The following is a 17,356-nucleotide window of genomic DNA, read 5'->3' on the forward strand; positions in this document are numbered from 1 at the left end:
CAAATTCACCAAAAAATAAACTTGGACGTAACCCCCAAAAAAATCTACCACACATGGAACAAAATAGCAATTGGAATGCTTAACTAAGTTTTCTTCTAAGTAAATCAGTTAACAATACATGTACAAATATATGTATTGAAAATAGATATGAATCAATGCATGGGTTTTCACAGGTGTCAGATCAACTTTATAATACAACATGCATTATGGCATGAACTTGGAAGATATATCTTATAGAACTACATACTATAGAGACGAAACTTTAAGAATAACTTATATGAAACCACATTTCATAGGCAATTATTTGTAAAAACAAGATTTAAAAACAAACAGGAGGTACTAAGTAATAAGAACTGAATATTTCTGTGTGTCAGACTGTAAAATCATACGGATATTACAAAACTTAAAATTAATTTTTTTTTAGGACCAATGCATCTTGTATCTTAACAATGCTGAATGCTGAAACAACAATATTTAACAATACATCCAATATTCATATTCATTCAAAGTTCTTATATCAGAAAGTAACAATGCCATATCACTTTGACTCACCTTTATTTCAAATTATTTAAAACTCTCCTAAGAATTCATTCCAATATAGATTTGTTGGTATTAAACACTTATTGATAATCCTGCAGGCAGAGATAATTAATACACTTTTTCAGCACAGAAGTTTCCGAAACAATTAGTAAACCTATGTCACAGTCTTGTTCACCTGAAATCCACAACGATTACCTACACAACACCTACGACGACTGATGAATATGACACCTATATACACCCAGGCCAAAACAGGAAATTAAAAATAAGTAAAAATCCAGTCAATTTCAAACTAGCCTTTCGGAAATCTTCTCAACCATGAAGTGGTCTTTTGTTGTATTGTTTACAAAGGCTTTACTCATGAATGGATAGATTTTAGTATTGTCGATATTCCAACGTTTGTGTCGAGTGTAGTAAGCCCTTTCATTCATAGGTTTGTCAAACTTTTAAAGTTTTTATAAAATCTAAGTTAATATCTATTCATAAGAAGTTTATCTAGAGATTTTTAAATCAGCTGATTATAAAGTAAATAAGACAATTCTGATCATATCTAGGTTAAGTGTATCTTATCTTTTCATATGTGTAATCCATTCCGTTTATATATTTTTCAATACCATAAATGGACAATATTAAAGATGACATGGGTTTTATGGTTATATCAGAAATAAACTGACAGTTCAGTTATTTCAATATCTGGAGTGAAGGATTTTATAAAGCAAACATTGCTTTATATAACAAGTTACAATTTTAGTCTATAACTTTCTGTTGAATAAAACAATGTAACAAATCACTTGCTTTTCACAAGCAGCTGGTTCTCATAAGATGTAATTGCCATTTTTCTCTCTCAAAATTCTCTAAAAAGAAAAGGAAACTTGCCTTCTTTTCCAACCCAGAATTAATATCTTTAAATACGTGGAAACATTGTATAACCATTGACAATATATGGTAGCTTGTGTGAATCTCTCTCAAGAAGAATGAATGTGTTTTTTTCTCATTTTTTGTTTTTTATTTATTCATTTTTTTAAATACTTGCATTTGGCCTAATATGTTTTTAAATATCTATAAATAATCTCCATTAACAGCTGTGTTCCTCCCACACTAATAACATATATATATATCAGTAATCCATGTCAAACATACAAACCTTCCAGCTATTAATGTCTTATTACTAATTAATAATCAATGAATGCTAATAAATAGTAATTTTTGCCCTGTGGTCAACTTGTCACATAAAAGGTCAAACAAATTAAACATGCATTGGGCAAATTACTATATCAATCAAAGGGGAGTAACTCTAACTTCCAAATGAACTAAATGTTACAAAAAAAGAGTTAAGAAAGACATTTGTTTTCTTTAACTTAAGATATATATATATATAGCTATCCCACAAAAGTCTTCAAGCATTCAATGACAAAATTTAAATTTTAATATTTTAAAAGGAACTTGCTGTCATGAGCCACAAAATTTAACCCATAACAAAATATAGTAAGTCGTTATATCACAGATGAGCATCTATTCAAAGTTTAACAATTTTATAATTACAAAAATGAAAATCGCAAATATGAAAAGGTTCCAAAAGTTGTCACCACAAAACCTCAAATTGTGGGATATTTCACATGCTTTACGAAAATATGAAGTAAGAGATAATGGATGATTTGTCGCGTAGTCAATTCACGAATGCATCATACATGCATCAAACGAATAGCAATATCTCCTATGTTTCTTGACTTTGTCAGTATGGAGAGGATTATAGCAATAATACTAAAACTTACAACTCAACATTGTCACAGACACTCACTTAAATCAGTATCAACTAAAATATTTAATGGCAGCTTTACATATAATTATCTCAAATCTTCTGTAAACATATAATATTTCATCTTATCTGACCTCTAATTAAAGGTGTGCTCTTTTTATCTACATTATTTGTTTAGAGATAAGTTATATTATCAGGTTCCATATTTTGTATGAAATATTAATTTTAAGAATGATGATTTTTATGATAGACTTTTTTTATTTATGGTTAAACTGAAAAGTAATGTTGTTACTCTTCAAGGAAAAGTCGACTTGGGATAAATGTTCAGTATTGCCTTTTTTCTGATTGATGCTTTAAAACAGTAACAAATGATTTATATGAGATTTCCCCTTTGATTAGTCTTGATAGGGGGTCTCTCATTGGGGGGTTTCGATCCCAGATCCCTCTTACTGTTTTGTAAGATTCCCTTATCCTGCTTACACTGTGTACATAAACAATTCTCATTTTTTTTCTCATTTCGCATTTTCAAGACACAATAATTTGACTTTCATGTGTCACGCTTACAAAAAATCATCAATCCCGCATCTCGCTTAGACCCCAATGAGACTCACTTGATAGGGTCTGGATATTTCATAAAAGTCTTATATATATATATGCAGTGAAATCCATATCATGCATTTATTCTAAATTATTGTTTAAAATTGATTTTTTTCTTACTTTTTTACTTTTTAATATTCAAAATATCTACAACATAAAAATCAGTTAAACATTTTTTTTATCTATTTTTAAGTATCTTCTTGTCACGCCTTTTCAGTTGCCTAATATAAAACTACACTGATCTAGGAAATTCACATATTAAAACTTTTTCTATATTCTCGCCACAAATCATTCCCTTGACATCTCTATAACCCTCCGTGATGATAAAAACAAATTATTTTTAGTAAATCAATTAATCCAAGAAACTCATACTAAAACCAATATAATATTAGAACAGAAACTAATTCCAAGTAGATTGTCTTATTACAAAAGTATTATTACTGATTATATACAACACTACTATATTAAGGGTGATATTAATGTTTGTGTTGGCCGTAGGTTATGCCATGACTGTCATAAACCTGACAGTCCTGTCGCTTAATGATTAACATGTCTGCCTGTAGCCTTAGTACTTATTTCACACTCTGGTTATTGTACTAAATTAGTCCATATAATAATAAAAACTTCTGAATAATGTTTTTATATTAGTAGGAGGAGATCCATTACACAACAGACGTTTAAAATAAATCTATGGTGTATTGACAAAGTATTGTTTGTGTTATGTCCTCCTATTTTTTTCTCCCTTTTTAAGATGACGCGAGAGTCCCCCATACATATGATGTCTCCTTACTTCTAAATCAAGCAAAAGTGATGAAAACTTTGTATTCATTAGTGGATGGACACCTGATGGCCTAAGGGAAAGAGATAAAGAAAAGTGCTGATTCAGCAATATATAGAAGTAACCATTATAAAAGTCTTACATGTCCCATAGAGATGGGCAGATATACCTTAATAGTGTAGTTTAAATAATAGCAACAAAATGTTTTACTCATAGGGACTTGACTACAGGTCAGATATACAGGTACATAGGGACAGGACAATTCCCCCCTTTTTTTCCAAAAGGGTTTTACTTATTTTGCTTATTTGCCTCTGTTAAAATGTAAAAATGTAAAAGTTATTTTCAACATAGATTTCCAACATATCTCCTAATCATTCAACAGACCTATGGTTTACCAGACTGATTCAATAAAAGGACTTTTATATCCAGAGGGAATACAAATGGCCAATGATAGGACAGCAGTTAACATTTAATTAACAAACAGGTATTGTCTGTGACCATGTGTCCTGCACTAGATCAATGTCACCTATGTTTGTCAACATAGTGACCATAAAAGTACCATTTCTGTCACTATTTATATCAAAACATTACACCTAGGGAATATAGGAAAAAATCAATCAATAGTAATAAAGAACCAAAAAAGTTGGTGTGGTATACATCTAATAGAGAAATGAATGTAAAAATCGATTATTTTTCAGTTTGACTGTTTGATAACCACTATCACCACTTTTGAACCACCTCAGCCTCAAGTCAATCTAATCATAAAGATCTGATCATCATACAGACTTATCACAACTTTTACATAGGTACTTATATTCAGTATGCAATTTCTTTGTAACTGAGGAAAGGCCCTCTTCTCAGCCACAGCTACTTTACCAAAGCAGGCCACTGTGGGACAGTTAGACATTGTAGTGTCAAACCTTACGAGACCAAAACTGTTGAGCCTTACTTTGGGATCCTTTGTAAGCCTTATTGGTCAACCAATAGACCTACTAACTACTCCAATGTATCAGTGTTCATTTTAGTACAAACTTTTATTTTTTTCAGAATACGTTTTCCAAAATTTCTCTATTCTATGATTTTTTACATAGTATTTAATATAAGCAAATCAGCCCACATGGTGATAATATTAATAACCTAACATGTATATAAGTATTACTTTATAAAATATTTTATTAATATATTGATATTATATAGAATTACAATAATATCTATCGATAGTTCTATATACCTTTCACAGGTACTAGGTAGACAGCAGGTCACATTCCACATATCTTACATTAAATTGATTTTTAAGCAAATACAGTTAGCTGCCTTATCTTGATACAATATAAATTCTGTATAACTTGAGAGAAAGTTTTTGGACCAAGTACAGATGAGCTGCTGATATCTAATTCACTGAATGGTTCTTGAGTTCAAAAGAAACATTATTAAGATTTTTTTTGAAATAACTAGTTGAGATTCCTTTGTACTTTTATTACTTTATACTGAAAGTCCAAAAGGACTTACAAGACTCATTTGTCAAGTGAACAAAAGCTATAACAGACCAAGTCCTTTTCAAGTGCAAGATATTTTAACCCTTAATATTCTAAATAGGACTTTTTCTATTTATCTTGTTCTCTTTATGCTATTATATGTCTTTGCACAAATATATTAATTTGAGCTCATTTAATGTATTATATAGCTAAGAAAAATCATATATATATCCATTGTTGTTTAATTAAACTACAAATCACCCTTTTTATGTCGTTCACCGAAGATGAATAGAAATTAGTCAAAGATATGAATTATGATTGTTAGTCATAGCTCTCATTATCAGAGGCTCATATATCTTTACATAAAAAAACTGCCAAACCTAACAGAATAGTAAATGAAGCAAAAAGACACAGGCAGATAAATATATCATCTTCTTAAAGATAAACAGTTTATGAATTATTAATTATCATAATAAATCTGCTAGTTTGTGTGTCTGATTTGACCATAAAAGCTGCAGGGTCCTTTGTCGGTGATAATACAAAAGTATATGTGTCAAAAGTTAATGGATGAAGCAACTTCAACCACAGAAGAAAGAAATATTAAAGTACTTTAAAACTTTCATAAAAGAATCTTATTTCATCTGTGACACTTGCTCTTTCTTTTTTATTACATAAACAATTTAAAACAATTTTGACAGATAATAATTGTTATCTAATTAAGGATAAAACAAATAATGATGTTGGAAAAATTGGAAGACCGTTGATCAATATTTTTTTTCGTTCATGAAGCAGAATCAAAATTATTTTACAGAAGATAAATTTAGCTTAAATCCTTGCTCAATTACCTCTTATATTCAAAACTTATTTGTAGTCATTGTTCCATTGAAAATGACAGGGATATACAGATGTTCTGAAATCTTTTCCTTATTCAGGTTTAAATTTTCAACTTATATTAAGAGAAATTCAATAATGGATACTTTAAGCTATCTCAATTTTTCAGACAAAACAACTTGGTTATATCAGCTGAAATGTATTTGGTCTATAATCTGTAAGCGTCAAGTGGTTCCTGCAAATGCATGTTGATATAAAAGTGCTGAAGTCAAACCTTTTGTTGAAAGGAGTTTAATTTCTGGTATAGCTTAAACCAATGCACTGGTTCCAAAAGTTATCACATTTTCAATATGATTTTATTGTAAGACTTTTTCAGAAAGTGGTTCACATCCCCACCCAGGGATAATACATATGTATATTTTATTTGTATAAGACTACAAGTATTTGTAAATTAAAGTCAAAATTTTAATTCTAGCTCTTCTTTATATGCTGCAAATTGAGCAAACAGAAAGTCCATTTAACTTAAGTCTATCTCAGAATACATGAATTTGTCACACTGTTTATATAGAAACAGGGGACGAGCTACACCCAAACCTTCAATTAAATAGTCAATAAAAAAATCTCACTTATACAAACTATAATTATACGCTAGTGTAGTCATTGAATCAGTAGATTAAAGCTACTTTACAATTCATTTATCTTTAGACATATGTCTAAAAATGTAAATATGCATACCCTTTACTTTATATCCAGAGAATATGTGTCAAGAAAGATTAGGTAATAAAGCCCAGTTACAGGTTACTCCCTTTAGATTGATTTCTACTTCACTAGTCTGAGAATAGTTCCCCATTAATAATATAAAAGTGTTTCAATGTCGCCTGCATTATTAAATAAAAGTGTTTCAATGTCGCCTGCATTATTTAATAAAGTGTTTCAATGTCGCCTGCATTATTAAATAAAGTGTTTTAATGTTGTGCACATTGCACATACATATTTATCTTTCCAAGGGCAATTACTCAAAGAAATATATTTTCTTTGAACTTTTTAGTGAATATCTACAATAGAAATGTAGACAAGGATCTCTGACTATAACATTGTACAGACATACGTAAGGACTAGGGTAACACTTAATGCCCCCTTGCCTTGCAATAGCTGCATATAAATAGTTCCATTCCTAAAAGATTTTAGAGAAGCGCTTTTGCAGATTCAAAACTTCTCACCAGTGGACATTTTACTGTAAAAGAAATTTATTTACCTATATCTTTGTGACTTGATAGAGTAAAACGGTTGACTGAGACTGAAATAAATGGATGTTCTAGGCCCTTCGATGCTAGCTAACTGATATTTTCTTTGACAATTAATGGTTAACATTTAACATGCAAATTGAATTATTGAGATTTCAATAATGAAGATGAAATAAAAACATGCCAGGATGCTTGCCTTTGATGCATGTCTGTATTGATAATCAACAACTGATACAAAACACTGTGATGAATATTAAATACAGAATATTGGGCTTTTAGATATATAATTTGGCAATGGAAAGATAATTACACCAATCTACAGTTCTGAGGATAAAATGCTGCAGTTCAACCGTGCAAGTTCATTGATCTTTGGGATTTCATTGACTTTTAACTTGAAAGAAAGTTAAGAAGGAATGTTGAAACCTTGTAATAAAATGTTATGTTAGGTTGAGAAGTTTCCGTTACACAAACCACAATGCACTTTGAAATTATCCTTATTATTGAAGGTAAAAAATGAAGGTATTCATTTTAGTACTATCGGAAATAAATTAGTGATAACTGTTTCTCTCACTCACAAGCTCGTTCATTTTAATATTCTGTTATACTCATCAAAAGTGGTATATAGAAACCTTTAAAATGTGTGTTTTACTTGCCAGTTATTTTGTCAACATTTGTAATATTTCTAAGATTACCCCACATTGTATCTCTTCTATTTGTTAAAAATCCCACAATTTAAGTTACTATACAACATTCAGTTTTCCATTAAATGATAAAATCTACAATCCATATTAGAATACATTTACCACATTACAGCTTACCTGAGGCTAATTTTTCAAATTTCACAAGAAAATAATTCCACTGTGTTAATTACCAATATACACATCATCTGATTTGAATTCGGCTAGTTTTCTATTTATTGATAAAGTTTAAGCCACTAGGCGATACAATCAACTGCTGCAGATGAAAATAAAAGCAATTCTCCATAACAGAACACAAACGATTGATTTACCCATTTCTGTCAGATTGTTCATGGCATTTTCTCTATAAGGCTTTAGCTACCAAATATACTGATTATCTCAAAACATTGGATATCAAATTGGTTTTCTTCTTCTGACAACTTATTTGAAAGTAATGTTTTCAGGTTATATTTGTGAAGATTGTTTAAATTGATGAATTATTAGAGCAATTCTTTCCCTTTAACTGAATGTGAAATTTTAATCATATCTATCATTTATTTCACACATGTGTCTCTTAGTCTAAGCTAGTGCCAAAACTGGATCTTTTTTTGATTCATTTTTTCTCTCTCAACTTTGACATTTGAAGGGAGATAACTCTGATAATATAATTTTTATAAAGGAATGAGTTGTGAACTTACCCATTTTGTTTGATAAAGTAAGAAAATGAACTTCTTATTTCTTTCCTGGAAACACATATCTTCTCATGAAATATATTTTAAATTTCTATCATCCAGTTTAATCCAGGAGCACCTGAGATCACCCCTAGTTTTTGGTGGGGTTCGTGTTGTTTATTCTTTAGTTTTCTATGTTGTGTCATTATGTACTATTGTTTTTCTGTTTGTCTTTTTCATTTTTAGCCATGGCTTTGTCAGTTTGTTTTAGATTTATGAGTTTGACTGTCCCTTTGGTATCTTTCGTCCCTCTTTTAATTCTTCATCACACAAAATTGGGTTTTTCATTTCTAATCTATACACAATCAGACAACCTGTTGCATGAAATTAAGCACTGTGACAGATAACTTTTTATTGTATTTCCAGAGGCGGATTTAGGGGGGGGGGGGGCTGCCTCCCTTTTTGGGAAAAAAATTGGTTGCCTATATAGGGAATCTCTGAAGTGTGCCCCCCTTAGGTCAGTCAGTGGGCCCCCACTTATGAAAATTTCTGGATCAGCCACTGATTTTTGAAAAAGCATTATATGGAAAAATCTAACATTCATAATTAAGACTATAAAACCTTTATAAAAGGCATTTTTCACCATTTCGTTTAATAACACAATACAGACCAAAATAAAAACCATACAAATCAATTAATTTACCAAATATAGTCAAACATTTTGTTAGAAACTGTCCTTTACAAAGATGAAGGTCATGGCAATCAATTTGATTCAAACAAAACTAATAAATGAGAAAGTCTGAAATAATTACATTATAACTTCCAATAGTGTCCATCAAAATACCATAAATTCCCAATACTCTAAGTCATTGACCATCTAAAACACCAGTTATATACAAAACAGGAACATTTATGTCAATTTTACAGTCTTCTTTATATGATATAAATGATTTCTATAGGAACTGAATGGGGCAACAAAATGTGATGGCTCAGATAGGTTAATGCTTTGGCTTTCAATTATTTGGTTTTGATTGTTCCATTACTGTTATTTTTTTTTTCAAATACAAACGCTTGATTGCAGCAACTGTTTCCTAATTCACAAAACAACAATACACTGTTATGTTAAAGTTCACCAAGCTTGAACTCATGACCTTGTATCAAATGGATGAACGGATTGACAAAAGGTCAAGGACACAAATACACAGCCTTGGAAACAAAATGTCCTAAACTTTTTGTAAATTGCAGACTTCAAGTAAAAACATGAATGTGTTCTGAATCCTACCTCCCAATCAGACGAAATTCTTAACATTTATATATATCAGAATATTTTACATAAGCCAGTACCATCATTTATCAATTGCAGAATTATAGTTTTTAAGATAAAGCAAAAATATGGCATGGGTAATCAAATTTTCATTTCATGGTATCTGATGTCAAAACAATTCATTCTGTGGAATTATTTCACATTTTGAAGTCAAGTATTAATTGCTCATTCAGCAAAATTAGAAAAGCCAGAAAAAGATCTTATTCAGCAGATATTTACATAACATCTGATAAATAGATCATGTTTAATTGATTGGTTTGTAGTGGTATCACTTGAACAATTCATCAATATACAGATCAGTATAATAATGAGATAATAATATCACCACAAAAATCACCTGAATATAACGCGTTACTAATTGGAAAAGGAAGTCTCTCTGCTAATATATAGTGTTGATATTAGCACACATTTGTCAGTCTTATACATTTGTCTTTTTTGCTACTCATATTAAACAGAAAGATAAATTATTTTCATGTATCATCAGGGAAGACAGATTCAAAGCTGTATCCTATAGGAAAGATCATGAAATTGAGAAAAAAAGCAGTTGCAATTTCATGCATTTATGAAAGCTTTACTTGCAATATTTGTTAAAGAAAAAACATAAAGTTTTTCCTGTTGTCAATGAACTGTCTTGGTAATCCAAACATATAGTACCATTTTTCAATGCACTGGACACGTACATTTCTTAAATTACCATCAACAGGTCAACCATCAAGACAAAATACTTGGGAATCAAAATATATTAAAACAAGATTCAAGATCATCAAAACCAAAAAATATTCTAGTAATGTCAACATTAACTGCTGAGGGAGCTGTAAAACCTGTTTGAAATAATTTCTAATATTCTGAAGAAAAGTGCTCCCCATCAGCTTATAGTATCACAAGTACTTGTTTCAAATAACTCAGTATGAGCATGTACTTGTCAGAGGGGAGAATGATAATAAACAGTAGAACATCAAAATACCTTGAATATTTATCACAGAGAGAAAAAAAAATAAACCTAAGATTGTTGGAGTGGAATAAATGCTGATTATGCACCTTATATATGTCTTATGTACTATGTGTGATCGATCCAGTAACATCTGTCAGAAATATGTAACTGTGAATTACAATGGTATGCATTTATGTTTTTTTTACTTTTTTTTTTATCTTTTTCCATTATTTATAGATTAGATAATTTTGTTGGTGCATTTGAGTCGTGTGGCATCAAATTACATTAACATCGCTTTCCCTCCTCTGCAATTGACTCATTCAACAATGAAATATTTTCAAAAATCAAAATCAAAATTCATTCATCTTTTTTTTTTTTTTTTTATCAGTTATCAAACAATTCCATGAAACTTAAAGAGCTTAACAGACAAATTTTCATTTTTAAAAACCCTTCAACTACTTCAAATTTATTTTCAACTGAAAAATGAAGTATTTTTTCAAATTTCAATGACCTTTATCAGATGTTTGAACAAAAAATTAATTAAGTTAAAAAAATATATATCAAAATTAATCAAACTTACCGTAATCTTATCATTTTTCAACAATAATGTGCTTTCTTAATCCTCTAAAAAAATATTATGTCACGAAATGAAAGTACTGGCATAACCATCACTGTATACTTCTATTATACAATACAAAGTCTAAAATACGCATTCCCATATGGTCCCTTAGTAATAAGCTGTTACATAAAGACCATGAGATGACAATACAATCGTAAGGAAACCCATCATCCTGTCACTTTTACATACATTTATATTATGTATTATATTGAAACATCAAGCAATAATCTTCATGGCATCTCAGGCCATTCAAAACTTTATTTACATAAGGCCAAGCAAATATTATTATTATTCTCTTGAGAAGTTTTAAGTTTTTGTATTATTGCAGAGAACAAGACAAGATGATAATTGCAATAGTAAGAATTACTTTAGCAATATTTTTAACTACAATATGTGCAGATATCACAGGATTTATTCTGGTATTACAGGTGCTTGTTAAAGAATGCATTCAGTTTATATGTTACAAATATTTAATCTATATTCACACAACTCAATTTCACAAAGGTTAAAGGGGACTTGTAACTATATATGGCCTTCATTGAGAGTTAATAAAAATAGGTGGACCATTTTCACTAAGACATGACAAATAATAATAAGTCAAGTGTGACTTTGTAGATGTTCTGCATTGATAATATTTTATTGATACATTTTTCAACATATTTGTCATTTACTTTGCATATTCATAACACACACAGATGTAAATGAAATGCTAATTTTTATTGGTGACAAATTTGATCAGGTTCTTATTAGAATTGTTGAAGTATCATAATTATTCAAAAAGAAAAAAGACGAATAAATATCTTTTTGAACATATTTCTGTCTATAAAATCTTCTGAAACAAGGTAACAGTATACATGTAGTTGCTAATATCTACGTCCATAAATAGTTTTCTCATTGACAATCATGCAACATCTTATGTCTGAAAAATAATTACAGTGTCTGAAAGGAATAATAGAAGTATAAAACAATATCCAAGTTTTATAAAACTAACTCAAAGCAGTTAGGTAAAAAAACCTGTCCAAAATAAATATAAAGGTTAGAAGCTGGTTAGATGAGCAAAGCAATCTCTAAATTATATTGGAGACAAAAACCTATGTAATGTGTCATGAACCCCCCTTTAATGTAGACAGACCTTTAAAGGCTCAGAGAGTGTTTTTGGGGAACCTGCTACCCCTTATATAGATACAGATATGTTCAACAAATAGACTGTATACAAGAGTGAAGAAATTTTGATGAATACCATTCTGTGGTGCACACTCCTTAACTAAAAGAGTGTAGGGCATAATATTGGCTTCCTTTTTTGATTTTTTTTTTATCTTTTTTTAAGTTCAAAGACTTTCATATTTTATGTTTATATACCTTCAGATTGGTTCTAACACATCATCAAAAGGGTCTCAGTACTTTTTCCAACATATTAACTCACAAGAGTTCACCTGCTGAAATGTCTTGCCTGTTTTACTTATCACTGAATTTATTTGAAAGTCTGTAATATGAAGATTTTACTACATTGTACTAGTATTACATAAACTTAACTTTATTATCAATGATCCAAGTGAATGAGGTCACAGTGAGACAAATCATGCCAGACAGACATGTACACCTTACAATCATTCCATACACCAAATATACTTGACCTAACCTTATGTGTATAACATCTTAGATACATGCTTGACCATGTAGCTTTAACTTTGATCACTGATCCATGAAATGAGGTCAAGGTCAGTCAAGTGAACCCTACCTGTAGGACAGGAAGACATTGCAAGGAACCCAGATTCCAAGTATAGTCATCCTTTTATTCCTAACATAGATGTATAACATCTATGCTCGAGCATTATAAGTGAGTATTGAAAAACTTATTCTAGTGGTCATTGAACCAGGAAAATAAGGTCAAGGACAATGGATATATGGCAGATAGAAGCTTTGTAACATAAGGTATCTGTGTAGAAAGAATGAAGCATCTAGGTCCTCTACCTTTTGAACTATAAAGATTTGGTCAAATGTTTAAGCCATCTCAGCTGCTAGATTATACAGTCATCCCTGTCTTGCACTGTCCCTCGTCAATTTCTCTCTTTTTGGCTACAATTTCTATGTCTGTCCCTAGCAAATTGTTAAAAGTGCAAATCAAGATAGTATATTTCAGAAATAAAGAAATAATTAATAGGATATCCTAATTCAGGCACCAGATGCAGAATTATATTTTGAATTCTAAGAGCATTATGAACTTTGAACACAGTATTGTTCAGGAATTATCTAAACAATATTCTATCGCTATTCAAACATTCACCTTGCAACAGAATTTTTTCATAACACAGGAAGCTTACTGGGTAACAATGCATGTAAATTAATCAAGATAAAAAAATTTCTGTTATGTATTCTTACATAAAAGATTTTTAAGTAGCAATATATTTTCACACTTTATAAAAGATACAATATGACAATGAAGATTTACTATATAAATTTTTATTTTTCAAAAGAAAAATTGTTTAACACATTCTATGAGTCATTTTGTGAAAAAGTTATTTAATATTTATAAAATATTTCACATATTTGTGAATATCTTGACATTTTTACAATTTGTTTCAGAAGATTTGAAGATCTCACATATTTTTTTTAATTCAGGAGTCCGTTTCACAAAAAAAACTTACGACTAAGAGTGATCGTAAGTCATAAACAAATCAGTATGCTAATGATCAATCTTAGTTGCAAGTTTTCTTGTGAAACTGACTCCTGTATCTTACAGCATTTGAAAATACCCCTTCAAATATGAATGTTTCGGTATCATATCTATAGAGAACAAACAAAAAGTTTGTTTGGCCTATCATGTATTTTAACAATACACAGTCACACCCACTTCATACCAGTCTTCCAAATAAATTAAATATTCAGTAGACTATTAATTTACAGGTTATACATGTCAAGGGTCAAGATAGCCAGGATTATCTTAGGGAAACTAAGGGTCAACTTATTTACTCAAAGGAAAACCTATGTTCAGAAAAGTTTAAGAAAGCAATGCTATGTTTTTAAAGCATGCAACCTACATAATATTGCACAATCTAGTCATTTTTTATCATTTAAAAAAAAGTTGGTTAATTTATCCACCCAAACAACCCCTCAGTAAACAATATGATAAGTATGAGGTATACAGGTATACAAAACTGATTAGGTACAAAACTTTCTACTTCAACTAAAGCAATAGAATATTTCTAGTGTTAAGCACAAACTGTCACTTCACTCGTCATTCTTGTCAATTCTAAACCTTAAATAAAGTTTATCTTCATTCAGGTGTGTTTTTTCAGTACATTGGACTATACATACTGATAAAACACTAAAAAGTGAAATATATGCAAAACTTAAATTGGACCCTTCTGTGTTTGTGGTTTCTTATACTGTGAATTTTTACAATGCTTTTAATCATTATAATCAGAAGTGATGGGTATCTTAGATTATAAATAGACTCATGTTATTAATGTTGATAGCTTTTTTTCACCGCCTTTAAAAAATGAAGTAATTTAACCTAGAAGTATATCAGAGGTCAAGGTCAAGGTAGAATGACAGTCATGACCATACAGATGTACTTTCTTATGGTAATACACCTTCAAACCAAACATCAGAAGAATGTGTTTATAGTACACGGATGCCCTACTTGCACTATCATTTTCTATGTTTGGTGGACTGTGAAAAAAAAACTTTTTTTAACTTTTTAAAAAACTATGTACCATGACCAATCAAAGTGATGGATATCACTCATGGAAAGATTAGAACAGTAGTTTGAATTATTTCATATTAAGGTATGGTGGGAGAAAATGAACATTTATAGAGCACTGTTGCTGAAAATTACATTTACAGCAGGTCTTTAGAAGGAAATTTGCTTTTCCAGTATGAGGATAAAATGAGCTCAAATTAAATAATATGAGTCTCTAAATTTGCACAATTTTATTTAAACTGCAGTTAATATATATCTAATTGAAATTATGTTGCCAGTTCAGAACATGTTTTAAAAAAACAAAAAAATGCAAAAATTCTTTTAGTAATTGTTATCAACTATCCTTGTAAGCCATACAGCTAAAAGCTTTAAAGTGCCAACAAATATATTCTAAATGTTGTTTTGGGGCATTTTGTAAGTTGAAACAGAGGTTATATGGCATTGAAAATTAAAAGTTTTAGAGTGCCTTTTGATCAAATTTTTAAGTATTTTTCAACACAGGGCATTTTCAATTTTATTTTTCAACAAAAACCAATTAAAAAACTTATATTATTGAAATGTGGATTCTTTCTTGATTGCAAAAATATATATTTACTTCTAATAAAAATTCAAATGACTAAAATAGACATAATGATTGATGGGAAATAATCTAATAAACAATGGTTTGTAATAATTATTATAAGTTTTAAAACTGTTTCAAGCCAATTCCTGATAAAAAAAGTGAACTAATCTAAATTGTTGATTAATTACAGATGCATGATTATTGGAAAATTATCAAGTAAGTTATAGGCCATACTTGAATACCTTTTATATATTCATATTTATATTCATATTTCATTTTTTTAAGATCTTGTTAATCCATTAGTCATTTATCTTTCAGATATAATTTACAGAATAACTTTATGTAATGTAGATCAAAAGTAATTGGCAATAAATAAATCTATCATCCTTATCAATATCAAACATCTTATATACACATTTGTGTATTATATTATGAGGTCAAATGCTTGTGTATTAAGAATTAGATGTGTGTTGAATGGTCTGTATAATTATGTAAGACTGAGATTGATAGGTAATGTGGTCAATTTGATTGGCAGTTAAGGAGGTGGGGCATTCTAATTAAAGGTCCACCTTGTCTCTGATTGTTTAGTGATAATGACAGTTGTCAATCATACTAGTGGAATCAATACCCAGTTACCTCAATCAAAATGTTTATAAAAAAGCCTGCACATCAACACACCTTAATAACATGCATTCTTGAATGAACTGCTCCAATAATATACCCAGTTTTTTTCAGTTTATTTGTGTATTATGTGCACATTCATGAGAACCATAGGGAACTATATTTTAGTGTGAATACATTTAGTAACAGTAGCTAACCTGTCCTGCTGTTAGGGAGGGTGGTGCCTAAGTAAAGATTTAGAACAAGTTCTAATCTTTCCAAAAACTTTAACCTGAAGTGGAACAAACTAACAAACAAACAAACACACAGACTGAAAAACATAAGGCCCCTAGGTGAAACAAAAAAGATAAAGCCCAAATATGGTTGTGTTAGAAGCAGAAGAACCAGAAGAAAACACATTACTTAAACATAATGTCACTGAAGTGCACAATTCATTGAACTAAAACTAGAAGATTAGACGCAATACTAAATCACAATGCCACCCTTCATCATTGAAGTACACAATTTATTGAACCTAAACTAGAAGTTTTACTTATTTCCACATTACTATTGGGCATAAAATTTGAAAATAGGTAAAATAGCAGCTCAAATCTTAATCTGTGTTCAGTTGTTCAAACACACCTAAGAGTTGACAAGCTATTGAACTATAATAGACTACTGGAACACCAAGGCCTTGCTTATTGTCATTTGCCAAAAGGTAAAATTCTGTTATATCTTCAAATTGACCTTTTTATTTCTAATTAAAGGTAACTAATATATCACAACGTATGGAATACAAAATTTGCACATTTTCTTCCATGTAAAATTGCTTTACTATTGATTAAAAAACAATCTATTACACTATAAAATCTTACAAAACTTTATACAGATGGGTTTTACCATCATATAGAACTATTCAAACTAAATCTATCACATACTTGTAGACTGAGATCACCCAGTGTATGTCCTTAGCATTAAGCCTCCAATGTCCAAACCAAACACATACCCAAATATCATTAAATCAAGTTTTTCTCACATTCAGAAAGAA

At 30.0% G+C, this 17,356-nt stretch overlaps 1 protein-coding gene across 11 annotated transcripts in view; it reads right to left on the bottom strand.

The window, feature by feature from the left end:
• The window catches only part of LOC134706602 (cordon-bleu protein-like 1), a 69,366-nt gene that overhangs the window by 39,672 nt on the left and 12,338 nt on the right, over nucleotides 1–17,356 (bottom strand). The window contains exon 1 of one of the 11 annotated variants that reach the window (XM_063565678.1): nucleotides 11,405–11,433. The exons of 9 other annotated variants lie outside the window; for them this stretch is intronic. In XM_063565678.1, coding sequence (XP_063421748.1) covers nucleotides 11,405–11,418 — 14 coding nt within the window. In that variant the 5' untranslated portion in view covers nucleotides 11,419–11,433. Of the gene's footprint in view, nucleotides 1–552; nucleotides 687–11,404; nucleotides 11,434–17,356 lie in introns of those variants that run through there. One more of the 11 variants, XM_063565684.1, reaches the window with a different exon arrangement.

The sequence above is a fragment of the Mytilus trossulus genome, chromosome 2 (genome assembly GCF_036588685.1).
Source record: "Mytilus trossulus isolate FHL-02 chromosome 2, PNRI_Mtr1.1.1.hap1, whole genome shotgun sequence".
NCBI lineage: Eukaryota > Metazoa > Mollusca > Bivalvia > Mytilida > Mytilidae > Mytilus > Mytilus trossulus.